Below are 16,919 nucleotides of genomic sequence, written 5' to 3' on the forward strand. Positions count from 1 at the left end.
ATTCAATTGTTCTATTTTTCGAAGACCATCCCCTTTTCTTAGATATGCTCCGATTTTGTTTAATTTATGATCAGTACAAGTTCGAAATTTATTTAAATCCTCAGGTATTGGTAGACGACCAAATTGATCGATTTTAGGACCAATTGACATTGTTTTCCGAAAATTTGTTCGTTCTTCGGGTATATATTTCTTATAGTTTTTCCATCGCCAATATCTATGAATGAACTTTCTCTATTAAATTCGTACAAATTTTATTGCATTCATTTTTGATAAATTCAAATTATATTTCTGTTGTTTTCAAATTTACTTATCAAGTTCTCTGGGAACGGTTTCATTTTGTGATTCTGGAAGTCTGTCAATAAATTCTTTCCATTTCTTTTGATTTTCATTGTTTATTAGAGAAATTTTATGTGTTTCTTTCGCTTTTAATTTTTCGAGAGATAGAAGAGGGAGAATATTATTGTCAGCAGTTTTTCTCTTTTCGTTTAAATCCATTTTTACTCTCTTTGGAAAATTGGAAAGCTAGTAAAAATAATTAATTAAACATTTATTTAACTTTTAACTTTTTAACTCTTTAATTTTTTTTTTCATTTCTGATTTCATCAAATTAGTTAATTTAATAATTCTTAAAATTGTCAATATTTAAAGATTAATGAAAAATAATTTGTTTTTATTTTTAATAAAAATGTCAGAAATGTCAGTTACAAATACTTTTCTTATCAGAAGTGTCAATATGGTGTCAATATTCGTGTTTGTTTTGTTTTTACGATTCTTTGTTATTGACTTGTATTTGTTTCTTCTCGGGTAATGGATAGTCTTTTACCAAAGCACTTTGTGAAATTGAAAAAGCAATTTTGCTCAGGGCGTAAGTGCTTTTTATTCCATAAATTCAAATGTTCTTCTTTCTTTTCTAATGGAACGGCATAAATTTCATTATAACCGAAACACTTTAGTGCGTAAAATAATTTGGAAAATAATCATTTAAAAAAAATTTACTTCTTTTACTTCAAATTTCTTTTTATTAAAAAAAAAATTTCTTTCTATTAAAAAAGTTCTATAATTACTATGATTAGTAATTGAGTTGAATTCTGAAAACTTTTCAAATCGTAAACCGAACAAATCGCATTAATTTTAATGCTGACCCGCTCTTGGAGTTTTATTTCGATTTCAACTTCATTGAGCAAAAAATCCTTTATGGTTTCTATTAGAAAAGAGTTTCAACGACTCTATTAATTTATTTCTCTTTTATAGGTCAATGAAAACTAATTTTTATTGTTAATTTTTTGATTTCCTTTAGCATTAAATTAGAAAAAAAAATTTTTTTTGGAGAAATTTTGGAACAATTTTCTAAATTGAGTTTTTATGAACAATTCTGATTAATTTTTTTCTTTTGCAAAATATTAATTTATTTACATATTACAAATAACAGAACTCGATAAAAAAATGTGACAATTCTTATAGTTATATTCTTAAATATTATTTAATATCGACAATATTTTTAATGAAAAATGTGTGAACAAATGAATTGAAAAAGAATGATAAAAAAAAATTAAAAAATGTATATTTTGTTTGTGTATTCATAAAGTTTTTAGTGTCATTATACTGTTCACTATCTATCTACTTCGTACGCAGTATAATAAGCACTGCAATTAGTCGAAATGCGCAATGTTCCATAAAATTCTTTCATAAAACTACCTCACATTTGTAACTGTTACTGCAACGAGTACCAAAAAAACTGTCGTCGCCAAATTCAGACAGACGGATAAATTATTTCGACTGCACACGTTTGTCTCTATCAAGAAAACGAAAGAAAACACAGAAAATGATTAATGAGCAGAAAATATTTTATGTTAAATAGAAGAAAAAAGAATTGTATTTCGAAAAATGAATTATATTTCGAAAACTGAATTATATTTCGAAAAATGAATTATTTCGAAGTAAATAATTTTTTTTTTTTTGTAAATAAGATTTAAGGAAAATTTTTTTACTCACGATAATTACGAGGGGAAGCATTTCCAGTGATGGATGCAATAAATGGAACATCTTCAGTAATCTCAAGTTCGGCCGTTGCTTGATAAACAGGATGAATATTCGCAAAACATCGTAAACGAATTTTACTGTCTTGAAATAATTTGGGGACAATTTTGATCTCAAGACTCGATCGGGTCATAAATTTTTCCGCATACATTGGAATATTGCGGAAATTTATTCGAAATTCCATTTTATTATTATCAAGCTGAAAGAAAAGGAAAATAAAAACTGTTAATTTGAAGAAAGAAGAGAGAAAATATTTTTAATGAGAAAAAAAATGGATTTTACAATAAGGAAAATAATTTTATTATCAAACTAATATTCTTTCTAATAGTGATAAAAGTATTTTTACAAATAGAAGTCTCATTAAAAAAACAAATCAAATTATTTTGATAAAATAATAAATAATTAAATAATTAGAAAATTATTTAACAACAATTTTTTTCTAATAAATACTGAAATTTTTTAAATTTTTCGAGAGAATACTTACAGGTTCTCCATTAATAGTCCACGTAATTATCGGAGCAGGAAGAGACGATCCTGATGTGCAATTCGCTCGAAGTGTCTCTCCAACTGGTAAACGATCTCTTTGAACTAATATTGACGGATCTTGTTCTGGTACTTCTGTTAATTGCAAAATTTAGTAAAATAAAATTGCTGTATAAATAGAAACTTGAACGGACTTTATAAACATAAAAGAAAAGAAGGAAATTCTTTTTTATGTTTATTTAATAATTTATTTTTTGTTTAATAATTTCATTTTTGTTTTTTTTTTCGAGAAAAAAAGTGGAAAAATTTACATACCAACGACCATCATGTAGGATTGTTGTGTCCGAGTTTCAAGCGTCGGGAATTCTTCAGTTGCTTCACATTTGTAAATTCCAGTCTGATTTCTCGAAACATCAAGCAACATGACATCGTTCATATTGGATCTGGTAAGCTGCAAAATTTACATACTGCAATTTGTCAAGAACATTTTTATTTTCTTCAAATTTCATCTATTATAGTAAAAAATTCATATCATTTTTCATTTCAATATTTTAGTGTGAATTATAATAAAAGAATGCTTTCTTTATTTTATTATCAGTAAATGTTTGTAAAATATAAATTAAATTATTTATCAATGTTTCTAAAATACGAGGCAAATTAATTATAAATTTTTATAAAATACGAAAGAAATAATCTCTGAATTTTTCTAAAATATAAATCAAATTATTTCTAAATTTTTCCAAAATGTAATTCAAATTCTCTCTAAATTTGTTTAAAGTATAAATTAAATTATTTCTAAACTTGTCTAAAATTTAATTCAAATTTTCTGTAAATTTAATCAAAATATAAATCAAATTATTTCTAACATTTTCTAAAATATAATTATAATTACTTCTAAACTTTTAAATTTTAATAAATTCTTTGAAACAATTAAAATATTTTTACAAATAGTAAAACTCTTCTGAGGAATTCAATTATTTTTAATAAAATTAATAATAAAATTTAATAGTCAAATTTTTAATTCTAATTATTAATAGACAAGATTATTTTAAAAAGTTGAAAAAAATTATTTAAAAAATAATCAATTAAAATTATTTAAAAAAATACATTGTTTTCAAAAAACGAAGAAATTCTTAAAAAGAATTTATTTATTTGCAAAAACTCTAATAAAATTGATTAAAAGAATTTAATTTTCTATCAATAATTTTAATAAAATTAATAAATTTAATTATTAACAAAAACTCTAATAAAAGTTTTTAAATAAATTTAATTTTCTAAAAATTTCAATAAAATTCAATAATTAAATTTAATTTCAATTATTAAAAAATGGATTATATTCAAAAAATTAAAGAAATTTTTTGAGATAATTCAATTATTGTCAAAACCTTTAATAGTATTTTAAAAAAAAGAAAGAATTCAATTATATTGAAAAAAAACTATTTTAAAAATGTTCAAGTAAAACTATTTAAAAAAAATACATTGCTTTCAAAAAACGAAGAAATTCTTCAAAAGAATTTAATTATTTACAAAAACTCTAATAAAATTGTTTAAAAGAATTTAATTTTCTGTCAATAATTTTAATAAAATTTTGATAGTAAAATTATTATTAATTACAATTATTGAAAAAATCGATTATATTAAAAAAATTAAAGAAATATTTTGAGAGAATTTAATTATTGTCAAAACCTTCTAAAAGAAAGAATTCAATTATTTTCAAGAAATGTAATAAAATTCTGAAAGAATTTAATTATTCACAAAAACTCTAATAAAATTTTTTAAAAGAATTTAATTTTTTAAAAATTTTAATAAAATTCAATAATTAAATGTTTAATTTCAATTATTAAAAAATCGATTATATTCAAAAAATTTCTTTAAGAGAGAATTCAATTATTGTCAAAACCTTTAATAGTATTTGAAGGAAAAGAAAGAATTCAATTATTTTCAAGAATTGTAATAAAATTCTGAGAGAATTTAATTATTTTCTAAAAATTTTAATAAAATCGAATAATTAAATGTTTAATTTCAATTATTAACAAACACGATTATGTATTTTAAAAACTTGAAAGGGTTCATAAAATAAACTTCATAAAATTCAAATACTTTCAAAATTTTCATTTGAAATTATTGAAAAAACTCCATTATTTAAAAAAAATCCAAGATAGTCTTCAAAAAGAATTAAATTGGGATTTTTAGAAATTTCAATAAAATTCTTCGGAAGAATTCAATTATTTCCATTTTATTATTTTTTTTTTTTTCTAATAATGTAAAGATCTTTCTAAAATAGATGAAATTAAAAATACTTCTCTATTTTTATTTACGTTAACTTTTATATCCTTCACAGATAAAGCAAGTCCAGGAGGATTTCGTTTTGGCGAATAACGATAAAATTCGGCGTCGTTCAAGTACCATTTTACTGTGTAAAGTAATTTTCCCTGAAGATCATAATCACACGTTAACCAAACGGCATCTCCCGATCGGACGGTTCCAGGTACCATTAGTTTCAAATCCTTTAAGGCTAGCACACCTGGTGGAAAAAAATTTATTTCTTTAAAAATGTCTTCTATTAATTTAGAAAAATATTCCAGATTAGAATAAAATAATTTCATTTTTTTCGTAATTGACAATATTTAATTCCATTCTTTATGGAACTTACCGCCAAAGAAGAGGAACATTTGAATAATATGGCACATAATTATCTATTTTTCTATTCTTTTTATTCTTAATACACTGAAAAGTGTATTTTTTAATTCTAGACTATTAGAAAATAAATATTTATTGTCAAGTAATTTTTATTAAAAATTTAAACAATATTTTGCTATTAAATTTATTTTCTATTGAATTATTTTAACTATTTTTTTATTTTCATAGCAATATTTGCAATAAATTGGTTCGAAGACACTTAATTTGGTTTAAATAAAAATTATTTGCTTCAGAGTAAATATTTGTTTGGTAACAGTCGATTATTGAAATTAAATACATTTTTTCTCAGTGTAGCGATAATTTTATTATTTGATTTCTATTCAATTGTCATTTAATTTCTTAATTGTTATTTAATTTTTATATCGTCATTTAATTCTTGAATTATTATTTAATTTTTGAATTGTTATTATTAATTTTAAATTGTTATTCAATTTTCGAATTGTCGTTTATTTTTTAAATTATTAATTTAATTTAATTTTTAAATTGTTATTTAGCTTTCGAATTGTTATTTAATTCTATTAAATTCACAATTGAAGAAACATTTCTTCACTATTACTACGATAAAAAAAAATTCGTTAAAATAGCTTCGTAATTAGTGGAAAAATGAAATTATTTTTCGCTAATATTATTTATTATTATATTAAAAATTTGAAATCACAATTTAAAAAAGAATTTATGAAAGTTACTTTATTAAAACAATTACTCGCGGATAAAGCGAACGTTACAATTGCTGACATGCAACTGATGGGGATGCTGTTTGAAAAAGAGTTTGCGCCATCCACGCAGGATTTGATTCTTTTTTCTCTTTGGTTTTCAAGTAAACTTTGCGGGAAATTGAATCAATTTTTTGTCCACACGAGTCACTATCAATCATCTCTTTATGACACTTACATCTTACTTTTGAAAATAACTACCTTTCTTCGCAAATACTCGATTATTCGAAATAAAGATTTACTCTTTTCGAGTGAAATTTACTTGGAAAGAATTGTTTTTTGCACTGAAAGAATTTCGCTCGCACAAAATTCTACTTCAACGAAAAATTTAATTTAATAATTAAATTATTATTAATAATTTAATTAGTAATTAATAATAATTCAATAAATTGCTAATAATTAATTTAATTTAATAATTATTTACTCGTTCAATTTTCTACTTCCCCAAAAATTGAATTTGGTATTATTAATTAATAATTCAATAAATTGATGATAATTAATTTAATTTAATAATAATTTACACCGTTCAATTTTCTACTTTCCCAAAAATTTAATTTGGTATTATTAATTAATAATTTAACAATTAATAACAATTTGATTTAATATAATCAATTAATAATTAATTCGTCAATTAATTATTAATTAATAATTTAATAATTCACAGTAATGAGTGTAATTTAATTTAAGCGATTTAACTCACCCCTACATTTTAAATGATTAAAAAGAATTAAAAAAAAGATTAAGTAGCACCATGAATTTTGATAAGAATTCATAGTTTATTAAGTATTTTATTAAATGTTTCGATAACTTTCCGCGATGAGTTTAATGCCGAAACTGTAAGGCAGTGTAGGGCATGAATAAAAATACAGAAAACAAAGCAAAAAATAATATCACTCATTAAAAGGGAAGTATTAAAATGTGCAAGGGGAAATTAAGTAAATGATGTCATCACTAAAGTACAACTGTCATTCTGTAATTTGAAGATATTCCTATTGTTCTAAGGAATCAAACAAATTTTAATTTAAGAACCAGACATGTTAATTTATGTCATTTTATATTTCTTCTCTCTTTCCTTATTTCTCAATTTTCTTATATGACATTATGTCACTAATTCTTTTATTTTCTTGTTCACTAATTTGTAAATAAAAAATATTCTTGCCTCAGTTATAGTTAATTAGGTTAATTAAAAACTTTATAGGTTAAAAACTGTACGAATTTAAAGTTCCTTGTCAAAACAGTTGTTTACCCTTTGACAGTTTGTAAATTAGTTATGGTTGATCAAAATTACTGTTTCTACTTAAACAAGTCTTGTTATAAATAGTTTTATCCACTTAAAAATATTTTGTTTCAATTTGTATTTAAAAAGCGAAATTTTGATGAAAAGATGATTCTTTATACTCTTCAAATAACACTAAAAAACTTCTCCGAATTATTATTTTATTAATATTCAAGTTTCTGTTTACAATTGTACATTATGTACAATTTGTTTACAATTTGATTAATGTTTACAAAATTTGAAAATCCCGCTTTCCTGCCTAGTGGGCAGGTCGGTAATAAATTACCGACGCAGTAATTTCATTACCCGTTTCACCATCTATATCATACGTAATCTGCGGTCAAATTATAGGTTACCGACGTTTACAGCTGCCTTGTATGGGTATTCTTAAGTTTAAAAGGCGTGGAATTGTTTGTTACAATTTTTTTTTTAACTTAAGTACATAATTTTAACTCTTCCTTTTTATTGAAAAAAATCCAATTTTATTAATAATGTCTGACGAAGAATTACCTGCCGGATGGGAGAAACGACTCAGCAGATCTACCGGTGTGTTTTTCGCATATATATATATATAAGCCAAAATTTCTCTTGTACAACTATATACTTAACTGTTCATTATATACAAACAAAATCTATTTTTTTTCTTAAATATCATTGTTTATTTGCCTTGTTAACTTAACCTTTAAGATAGAGAATTTTTACATCTTCTGTCATATTGACATTTCATGGACATTCCATAGACATTTCACACAGAATTCACGAGTCCAAAGGTGTTTATTTTTGACGCATTAATCGTTATTAGGATAAAATAAATTTATAAACAATTGTTTGTTGATAAAATTGTCTGACCAAATGAATTTTTTACTGTTTTGTAAAGTAGTAAATTATGAACTTATTGATTAATATTAAAAATTTAAATATTAATGTTTAATGAAGTGTGATAAATGTTCAAGAATGTTCAATTGATATGGTTATGTTAAAAACATGTAATTATTAATATTGTTTTGTTTAATGTATCAGGACAACATTACTATTTAAATACACATACAAAAGAAAGTCAGTGGGATAGACCTGATAAACCTGCGGAACAATCCGGAAATGGTACCGACAGTGGCCCTGATGAAGTTCAATGTTCTCACCTTTTAGTCAAACATTCGGGTTCTCGGAGACCTTCGTCCTGGAGAGAAGAAAAAATCACCAGGTCTAAAGCCGAAGCTTTAGAACTAATCAACTGTAACTATTATACTATTTTAAACTATTAATTATATATTATTAGCTATTAATTATTTATTATTAGCTATTTACTATTAACTATTAATAATTTATTATTAACTATTTACTATTATCTATTAATTATTTACTATTAGCTATTTACTATTATCTATTATTAACCATTATATTAAACTCTATAGAATACAATTGAAACAATTTAAAAACAATATTTTAGGTTATTTGATTATTCTCATAAGAATTAATTTTTTTTACTGATTTTTATTATTTGATTATTATCATAAGAATTAAATTTTTTTTACTGATTTTAATGTAGAAAAAAATGATTTTAGCTTATAGAGAGCAGCTTGTGTCGGGAAAAGTAACATTTTCCGATCTCGCAACAAAATACAGTGACTGCAGTTCAGCGAAACGGGGAGGCGACCTTGGACCTTTTGGACGAGGTGCAATGCAAAAACCATTTGAACAAGCAGCTTTTGCACTTAAAGTTGGCGAACTTTCTCAAGCCGTTAATACAGATAGTGGAATTCATTTAATTCAACGAACCGCATAAAAAATTGTACGCTATAATAACAACAATAACATTATTTATGAGTATTCATTATTATAAAAACTCGTAAATTTTTTTGCAAAATACGCAATCTTAATATCAAATTTGTTTTGAAAGTTGCATAATAATATTTTACTTCTGACTTTTGCACAGTAATAATTCGATTTTGTTTCGATTAATTAATTAATTTTTCATTGAGAATATATACACAATTATAAATTAGAGTGCATGTAATTCTTCTCTTACGGAATATGATTAAATATTTAACTTGATTTTTTTTTTAATTTTGATAAGAGTTGTTTTTTGTAGCAAGAATAATAAATCAATTGAAAGTAATGGAGTGTCTTTTGGTAACGAATATTATGTTGTAAGTGGAGATTTTTATTATTTTAATTTCGTATTATTTGTTTTAATTTTAATAAGTAGGATAATTTTATTTAACTATTTTTTATTTTTATCTTGCAGGCTTTATTTTACAAAGTTTACAACACAAATATTATTTTTAATTGAAAAGTATTGAAATTGGCGCCTAAAATTTCATTGGCTGGATTTATGATTTTGTAATGCGGAGAGAATGCCACCAGAGGGCCGAAATTTTGTGTTCTGCTTTGGTTGCATGGCGTGTGTCACCGGAGTAATTAATTTATTTATGTAAATATTAAACAATTAGTTTATTAATCAATCAAAAGTTACCATCATGACGTTTATAACGGCTATTCGACATTATGTCAATCCTAGAAGATTGTCAAAATTGCATCCTTGCGTTTTTCAGGTAAGAAAGTTTTTAGGTTATGTTCCTCCTTTTCGAAATCTTAATTTATAACATTTATAGAAAAATTCTGCAATAATTTCGCATTGATTAACTAATATGATTTATAGTTTTTATGAACTTATATTGCCAGTTATTGTTTATAAAATGTTTTGTATAATTTCTTTTATGGATAACAATTTTTTTCAAGTTTTATTATTCTGTCACTATACTGCAAATTGTTCTGTATTTAATAGTTTTTTATGTAAAAAGTTGTGAATTTGACACAGTTTTAATTGAAAATATAAATTTCATAAAAGGCAATTAAAATTTGTTGATTTCAAAGATGTAATTTTACAAGTTTCTATAAAATTCCATAACAAGATTGTAAATCTACTGAAAAATTAATTTGTACCTAGACTTTAAAATGATTTTTTAAAAGACGTTGAGTTATTTTATTTTCAGAACAATGTTCGTTACATGGCATCGCACGACAAATTCGCAGAACACAAAGCAATAGAAAACATACGAAATATTGGTATATCAGCTCACATTGATTCCGGTAAAACAACTCTTACTGAAAGAATTCTATTTTATACGGGAAGAATTGCCGAGATGCACGAGGTAAAATATTTTAAAGATTTTTAACAGGAAAGGGAAAAAGTAAAAAATTTTGTCTGGTAATCAGGGAAAAATAAAATTTTTGTAGAAAAGAAAATTAAAATTGAACTTTTATTTAGCAAAAATTAATTTTGTAATTGTAAAAAAATTTTAGGTGCGTGGTAGAGATAATGTAGGAGCAGTAATGGACAGTATGGAATTGGAGAGACAACGAGGAATAACCATTCAATCGGCGGCAACTTATACAATTTGGAAGGATCACAATATTAATATAATCGACACGCCAGGACACGTTGATTTCACAGTCGAGGTGGAAAGAGCTCTACGTGTTTTGGATGGAGCAATTCTCGTTCTTTGCGCCGTTGGAGGTGTTCAATCACAAACACTGACTGTCAATCGTCAATTGAAAAGATATGACGTTCCATTTATGGCATTTATCAATAAACTGGATCGAATGGGTGGAAATGCTTATAGAGTTCTCGAGCAAATGAGAACGAAAATGCAGCACAATGCAGCTTTTATTCAGTTGCCAATAGGAAAGGAAAGTGAAACTCAAGGTATTATTGACTTGATTCATCAGAAAGCGCTCTATTTCGATGGAGATTATGGAGAGACTATTAGACAGGACGAAGTTCCACAAAATATGAGAGCAGGCAAGTGTTTACGATTTTTCTTTTATTTTCCATCATTACGTCCATTTTTACTCATTTGCCACGTCTCTGAATTTAGCATCGACTTTAAGCGTCAAAACAAAATTTCCTTTTTGCGGAAATTGAGAAAATTGATAATTTTTTCCAAGATTTTGAGTTAAAATGGATAGTTTCAGAATTGCAATTCTCCAGATGAATGAAAATGGTAAAATTAGTATCATTTTAATCACTAAAAAGCCCAGAAAGTACTTTTTGACTCTGAGTGTCGACGCTAATTTCAGTGATCTCATTTGTTAAATAATTCTATTAGTTTGTTTGTTTATTAATATTTTTTTAAATTAACAGAGGTCGTCGATAGAAGGCAGGAATTAATTGAACACTTGACGAATGTTGACGAAACACTGGGCGATATGTTCATTAATGAAACGCCCATGACCGAAAAGGACATAATGGCTGCAATTCGACGAACTTGTATAAAACGAACATTTGTACCAGTTCTGGTTGGCACGGCATTGAAGAACAAAGGGGTACAACCACTTTTGGACGCCGCTCTTGATTATTTACCAAATCCTGGTGAAGTTTCAAATTTTGCAATTAAGGAAACAGAAGGGTAAGTGTTATATAATAATAATCGAGATATTCTATCCTCACGTGAAGTCAGGGCTTTTTGATTTCAAATTGTTTTAAAGCTCAAATTTTCATATCAAAAGTTTGACAATTAATTTGTAAATAGAGTAATTAATGTTTTAGTGAAATTAATTCCTCTAGAATTTTTACAATAACAGAATTTTCACAAAACAGTAAAGTAGGGAAATTTTAATTTATCCTCAGCATTAAAGAAAATATCAAATTATTGAAAGTCTTAAATAGTCAAATTAAAAAAAATCCATAAATAGAGTTACAGTTGCAATTTTTAGAAATAATGAATTATTTGATCACTTTTGTATTTAAATAATTAAATTCTTGTGTTACAACTTTTTGATAAGAATTGATTTGACAAAGAATTTCAGTTAACATTTTAGAAAATATTTGAAGAATTGGAAGAATTGCAATTCTAATTTTTAAAAATAATTAAATTTCAAAAGGTTTTATTATACATTGAAAGTATTTTGAAATTTTAATTCAAATTTTGAAAAATTTTATTTATAGAAATTCTGAAAAAATGTTTAAAAAAATTTAAATTAAAGTTTTTTGAAAATAGTTGAATTTCCGAAAATAATTTTAAAAAATTGAAAAAATAGAAAATTTTCTCAAATTTTATAAAAATGAATTTTGTATTTCAAAGAATTTTATTATCTCACTTTAAGAAATTATTTTTAATATTATTGTATTTTTTTGAAGAATTGTAACTAAAAATTTGGAAAATAATTAAATTTTACAAAAAATTTGTATTTAAATAATTCAATTTTCGTTGAATTCTAATAAGAATTGATTTAAAAATGAATAACATTTTTAAAAATAATTGAATATTTGAAGCGTTATAACAGAAATTTTAAGAGACAATGAAAATCTACAAGGATTTTAAATTAAAATCTTCATAAAATTTTAATCGTCGTAAAAGTATTTAAAAAAATTATTTTTTTCTTTCAAAATTATTAAAGTTATTTGAATAATTTTGTTCAAAAATTCTAGAAAATAATTGACTATTTGGAAAATTGCAGTTGTAATTTTTAGCTAAGTAATTAAATTTCAAAAGGTTTTGCATTGAAATTATTTGAAATTTCAATGAAAATAAATAAGTTTTTAAATATTATTTTAACAAAAATTATTTAAGTTTTTAATGATTTAATGTAGAAATTCCAAAAAAAATTGAGTCTGATCTCCGCAACGTTTTTAAAAACAAAAAATCAGAAACGAAATTGTTTTTAAGTTAAATTCATCTCTAATTTTCATGAGCTTCGATTTTAAAGAATCTAATTGTTACTTAAATCACAATTGCTCAAAAATAATATGAATTTGAAGCAAACATAATATAAATAGTTGCAATATTTTTTCGTTTTCGTTTTTAAAAACGTTGCTGACTTCAGCCTCATAAAAAATAGGGTCTTGAAAAATAATTACAATTCTTTTTGGAGATAATTTAAAAAATTAAAATAATTAACAGTTTCAAACAATATTATTTCTATATTAGAAAAGAACCAACAAAGATCCTGATGAATCCGGCACGAAATGATGCAAATCCTTTCATCGGTTTGGCTTTCAAGTTGGAACTCGGCAAGTTCGGTCAATTGACGTACTTCCGATGCTACCAGGGAGTTTTGAAGAAAGGAGACAATATTATTAATACAAGAACAAACAAAAAGGTAATTAACCATAAATTTTGTTAATGTAATTTCAGCGTGAATTTGGTTAACGTAATTGTAGAGGAATAAATTTTGTTTATCAACCTAAACATTTTTTTTGTTCAGATAAAAATAGTACATAGTTTCAGTGATTCGAATTAATTCGATTAATTAATTAATTTCGACACCTGAGTGCGTTAATTTCAGTATAAAATTATTCACAGGTTCGTATCGTGCGATTGGTTCGTCTTCATTCAAATCAAATGGAAGATGTGACTGAAGTTTACGCTGGCGATATTTTCGCTTTGTTTGGAGTTGATTGTGCTTCGGGTGATACTTTCGTTAATAATTCAAAATTACAACTTTCTATGGAGTCAATCTACGTACCGGACGCTGTCATCTCCATGTCCATTCATCCGAAAAATTCAAAGGATCGTGATAATTTTGCTAAAGCTATTGCCAGATTTACCAAAGAAGATCCTACGTTACGTTTCACTTATGACACTGACAATAAAGTGAGTTATCTTACTTAAATTAAAATATAGTAATCTACATTGACGGAATTATAAGAAAAAAAAAAATTTTTAAGCAAAATTATTTTTATATTATTATTTTATAATTACGTTTTAGGAAAGTTTAATATCCGGAATGGGAGAATTGCATTTGGAAATATACGCCCAACGAATGGAACGTGAATACAATTGTCCGGTGACACTTGGTAAACCGAAAGTCGCCTTTCGTGAGACATTACTTTCTCCTTGTGAATTTGATTATTTACATAAAAAGCAGAGCGGAGGAGCTGGACAATTCGGTCGGGTTATTGGTGTTATGGAGGTTAGTGATAACAAATTGAATTAAATGATAGAAATTTTCTTACTAAATTTAAACTTTATTTATTTGGCGATTTAACAGTCATTGTGTCAATGGGGTTTTAGTTTTAATTTTTTATTTTCGTTTCAGCCTCTTCCACCTAATAAAAATACGGTTCTTGAGTTCCGTGATGAGACAGTTGGAACAAATGTACCAAAACAATTTGTGCCTGGTGTAAAGAGAGGATATTTGAACGTCTGTGAGAAGGGAATCCTCAGTGGCAATCGAGTAGCTGGAGTTATGTTTCGACTTCAGGATGGTGCGAATCATTGCGTCGATTCATCCGAATTGGCCTTCTACCACGCAGGTCAAGGTGCTGTAAGGGATGTCTTTGATAACGGGACATGGATAATTTTGGAACCTATTATGTTAGTAGAAATCACAAGTCCAGATGAATTCCAGGTTAGAAAAATTCGTTTTATTTATTTATTTATTTATCTATCAAAATACATTATTTTTTCTTTTTAATTTGTTTGTTTTTTTAATTTGTTTTCAATTTTTCATTTTTAGGGAACCATCATGGGTATGATTAACAAGAAAAAAGGTTTAATTTTGGGAAGTGATGGAAGTGAAAACTGGTTCACAATGAGAGCGGAAGTTCCACTAAATGAAATGTTTGGATTCGCTGGTGAATTGCGGTCGATGACACAAGGCAAAGGAGAATTTTCTATGGAATATTCGAGATATTCCCCGTGTTTGCCTGAAATACAAGAAAAACTCATCAAAGAATATCAGGATTTAATGAATCCTCAACAGCAAAAGAAAAAGAATTAATGTGAGATGTGAGTAATTGTTTATTAGTAAACAGGCTTCGGATTGTTCGATTTTTTCGATTCTTACGACTATTCTCAAAAAAAGGCGACTTCTTCGACTTTTCTTCTGAATATTGCAAACAAAATACCATTTTTTGGTGTAAAATACAAATTATGTATTTCGATTTTTTTTGGTAAAAAATAACTAGTCAAATATTCAATTTATTTTCAATTAATTTTTCCAAAATAATTAATTTTTCGAAATATGGAATTAACTAGTTTTTAAATAATTGAAATTTTGTAAAATTTGATTGAAAATAATTGTTTTTTTTAAGTATTTTGTTAAAATACCTATTCGAGAATCAATTTTTGAAAATTTTTATTTGCAAATTTTTAAAATAATTGGATTTCTGAAAGTTTTAATAAAAAATTAAAATGAAAATTAGCTTTTTGAGAAAATAATTGTTTGAATTTTTTCATTATAATTTTTTAAAATTCAATTAATTTCCATATTTTCAATATTAAATTTCCGAAAATTCAAATAAACAAAAAATAATATTACATAAAAATTGTCTTAGAATTATTATTAAAATTTTGAAGAAAACAATTATTTTAAATAATAAGATAAACGAAAACTTTATTACAATTTTTTTTCAAAATTTTTATAGAAATTCTTTAAAAAATTGATTAATTTTTTAAATTGGTCAATTTTTTTAAGAAACTCAATTTCGATGAATTTTGAAAAAATGATCTAATTTTAATATTTGCAATTAAAATTCTTCAAAAACTTGATTATTTTTTTAATCGTCTCAAAAAATTTTTTTTTTAAATTTCAATTATTGTTAAAAAGTTTTATTTAATTTCAATTATTTGGGAATCTTTCAATTAATAGTAAAAAATTAAAACATCTATTATCATTAAAAAATTATTTAGAAATATTATTAGAAACTAAATTTAAGAACTTTTTTTTATTATAATTATGTTAATTTTAAATTCTCGAGAAACTTTCGGGAGATTATTAAAAAATAAGCGATTTAGAGAAGAAGTTTACTTAAAAATTCTTGAAAATTAAATTTTGAAAGGATTGCAGTTTTAACATTTACAAATCATTCAATTTCAGAATATTCGAAATTGAAATTTAAAAAATTGAAATACCTGTAGAAAAACAAATAAGTATTTGAATTTTTTCATAACAAAATTATTTAATTTTTAAATTGTTGAATTTAAAAATCAGTGAAGTGACAGAAAAGTACAAAATGAAATTTTTGTGAGTCGATCCGAGGTCTGATGTAAAAAAATGACTGAATTTTCACGAATTCTCTTATAAGAAGTTTTTTTAAAATAAAAACTAATATAAATTAAATTTTGAATGAATGACAGAAAAAATGATGATTGTCAAATTAATGAACAAGTTTCATTCACTTGATGATTTTTCGCATAATTGAAAGCGAATTTAGTGAACTGTAAATACTTTCATACTTCGTTATAGATTTTAATTAAAGAAAAATAATTGTTAAATAAATATTTCTTATTACCTCACCAAATATTCTTGAGTACAATTTTTTTTAATTACTTAAATTTAAAAAAAAGATTGTTTTGAATATTTTAGAGCAAACGAAAGCTGAATGTTCAATAATTTTTTAATAATAATTGATTTTCTTTCTATATTTTTACTTTAAAAATGATAAACATAACCTCAAATTTTTTGCTGTTTGGTTACCTTTCTTCGGAGCGCGTCATATTGTATAATTGTTTTCTATTTTTATTTAATTTGTATGTTATTACTATTATTAGAATTTAGCTAATAATTATAAAAACATTTAGTTCTTTTTTTAATTTTTTTTGTTAATAATAAGCTTTTGCTTTAAATAAATTAAATAATCATCTTAGAAAAAAATTTGTTTATAGAATTCGTTTTGAACGGTTTGAATTTTCGCGCCAAAACTTGCGGCAGAAAATTGAACTAACGAGGTTCCACTTTTTGTTTACAGATGTCGAGCATGTGGC

At 24.6% G+C, this 16,919-nt stretch overlaps 3 protein-coding genes across 8 annotated transcripts; 2 read left to right on the forward strand and 1 right to left on the reverse strand.

Annotated features, from left to right (window-relative positions):
* Positions 1-72: 72 nt before the first annotated feature.
* On the reverse strand, positions 73-7,320 carry LOC122510743 (neural cell adhesion molecule L1-like). Of its 6 annotated transcripts, none has more exons than XM_043625608.1 (7): positions 5,907-6,143; positions 5,174-5,247; positions 4,839-5,044; positions 2,836-2,971; positions 2,522-2,655; positions 1,993-2,236; positions 73-1,792 (listed from the first exon to the last, which is right to left on the reverse strand). In XM_043625608.1, exons 2-7 carry the CDS (start codon positions 5,208-5,210, stop codon positions 1,692-1,694), a joined length of 858 nt encoding a protein of 285 aa, XP_043481543.1. In that variant the 5' UTR covers positions 5,211-5,247; positions 5,907-6,143; the 3' UTR covers positions 73-1,691. The 6 variants fall into 6 exon arrangements, with proteins under 6 accessions (XP_043481543.1, XP_043481542.1, XP_043481545.1 ...); XM_043625607.1 differs by having other exon boundaries at positions 5,174-5,274; XM_043625610.1 differs by lacking the exons at positions 5,174-5,247; positions 5,907-6,143 and adding an exon at positions 7,180-7,320.
* Positions 7,321-7,537: 217 nt separating this feature from the next.
* LOC122510745 (putative peptidyl-prolyl cis-trans isomerase dodo) lies at positions 7,538-9,325 on the forward strand. The gene is made up of 3 exons (XM_043625613.1): positions 7,538-7,755; positions 8,230-8,442; positions 8,772-9,325. Exons 1-3 carry the CDS (start codon positions 7,701-7,703, stop codon positions 8,990-8,992), a joined length of 489 nt encoding a protein of 162 aa, XP_043481548.1. The 5' UTR covers positions 7,538-7,700; the 3' UTR covers positions 8,993-9,325.
* Positions 9,326-9,562: 237 nt separating this feature from the next.
* On the forward strand, positions 9,563-15,181 carry LOC122510744 (elongation factor G, mitochondrial). Its single transcript, XM_043625612.1, has 9 exons — positions 9,563-9,761; positions 10,203-10,361; positions 10,513-11,011; positions 11,354-11,618; positions 13,140-13,311; positions 13,515-13,805; positions 13,921-14,124; positions 14,251-14,562; positions 14,671-15,181. Exons 1-9 carry the CDS (start codon positions 9,687-9,689, stop codon positions 14,932-14,934), a joined length of 2,241 nt encoding a protein of 746 aa, XP_043481547.1. The 5' UTR covers positions 9,563-9,686; the 3' UTR covers positions 14,935-15,181.
* The last annotated feature ends 1,738 nt before the right edge of the window (positions 15,182-16,919 follow it).

Source organism: Leptopilina heterotoma, unplaced genomic scaffold, assembly GCF_015476425.1.
Source record: "Leptopilina heterotoma isolate Lh14 unplaced genomic scaffold, ASM1547642v1 Lhet_73, whole genome shotgun sequence".
NCBI lineage: Eukaryota > Metazoa > Arthropoda > Insecta > Hymenoptera > Figitidae > Leptopilina > Leptopilina heterotoma.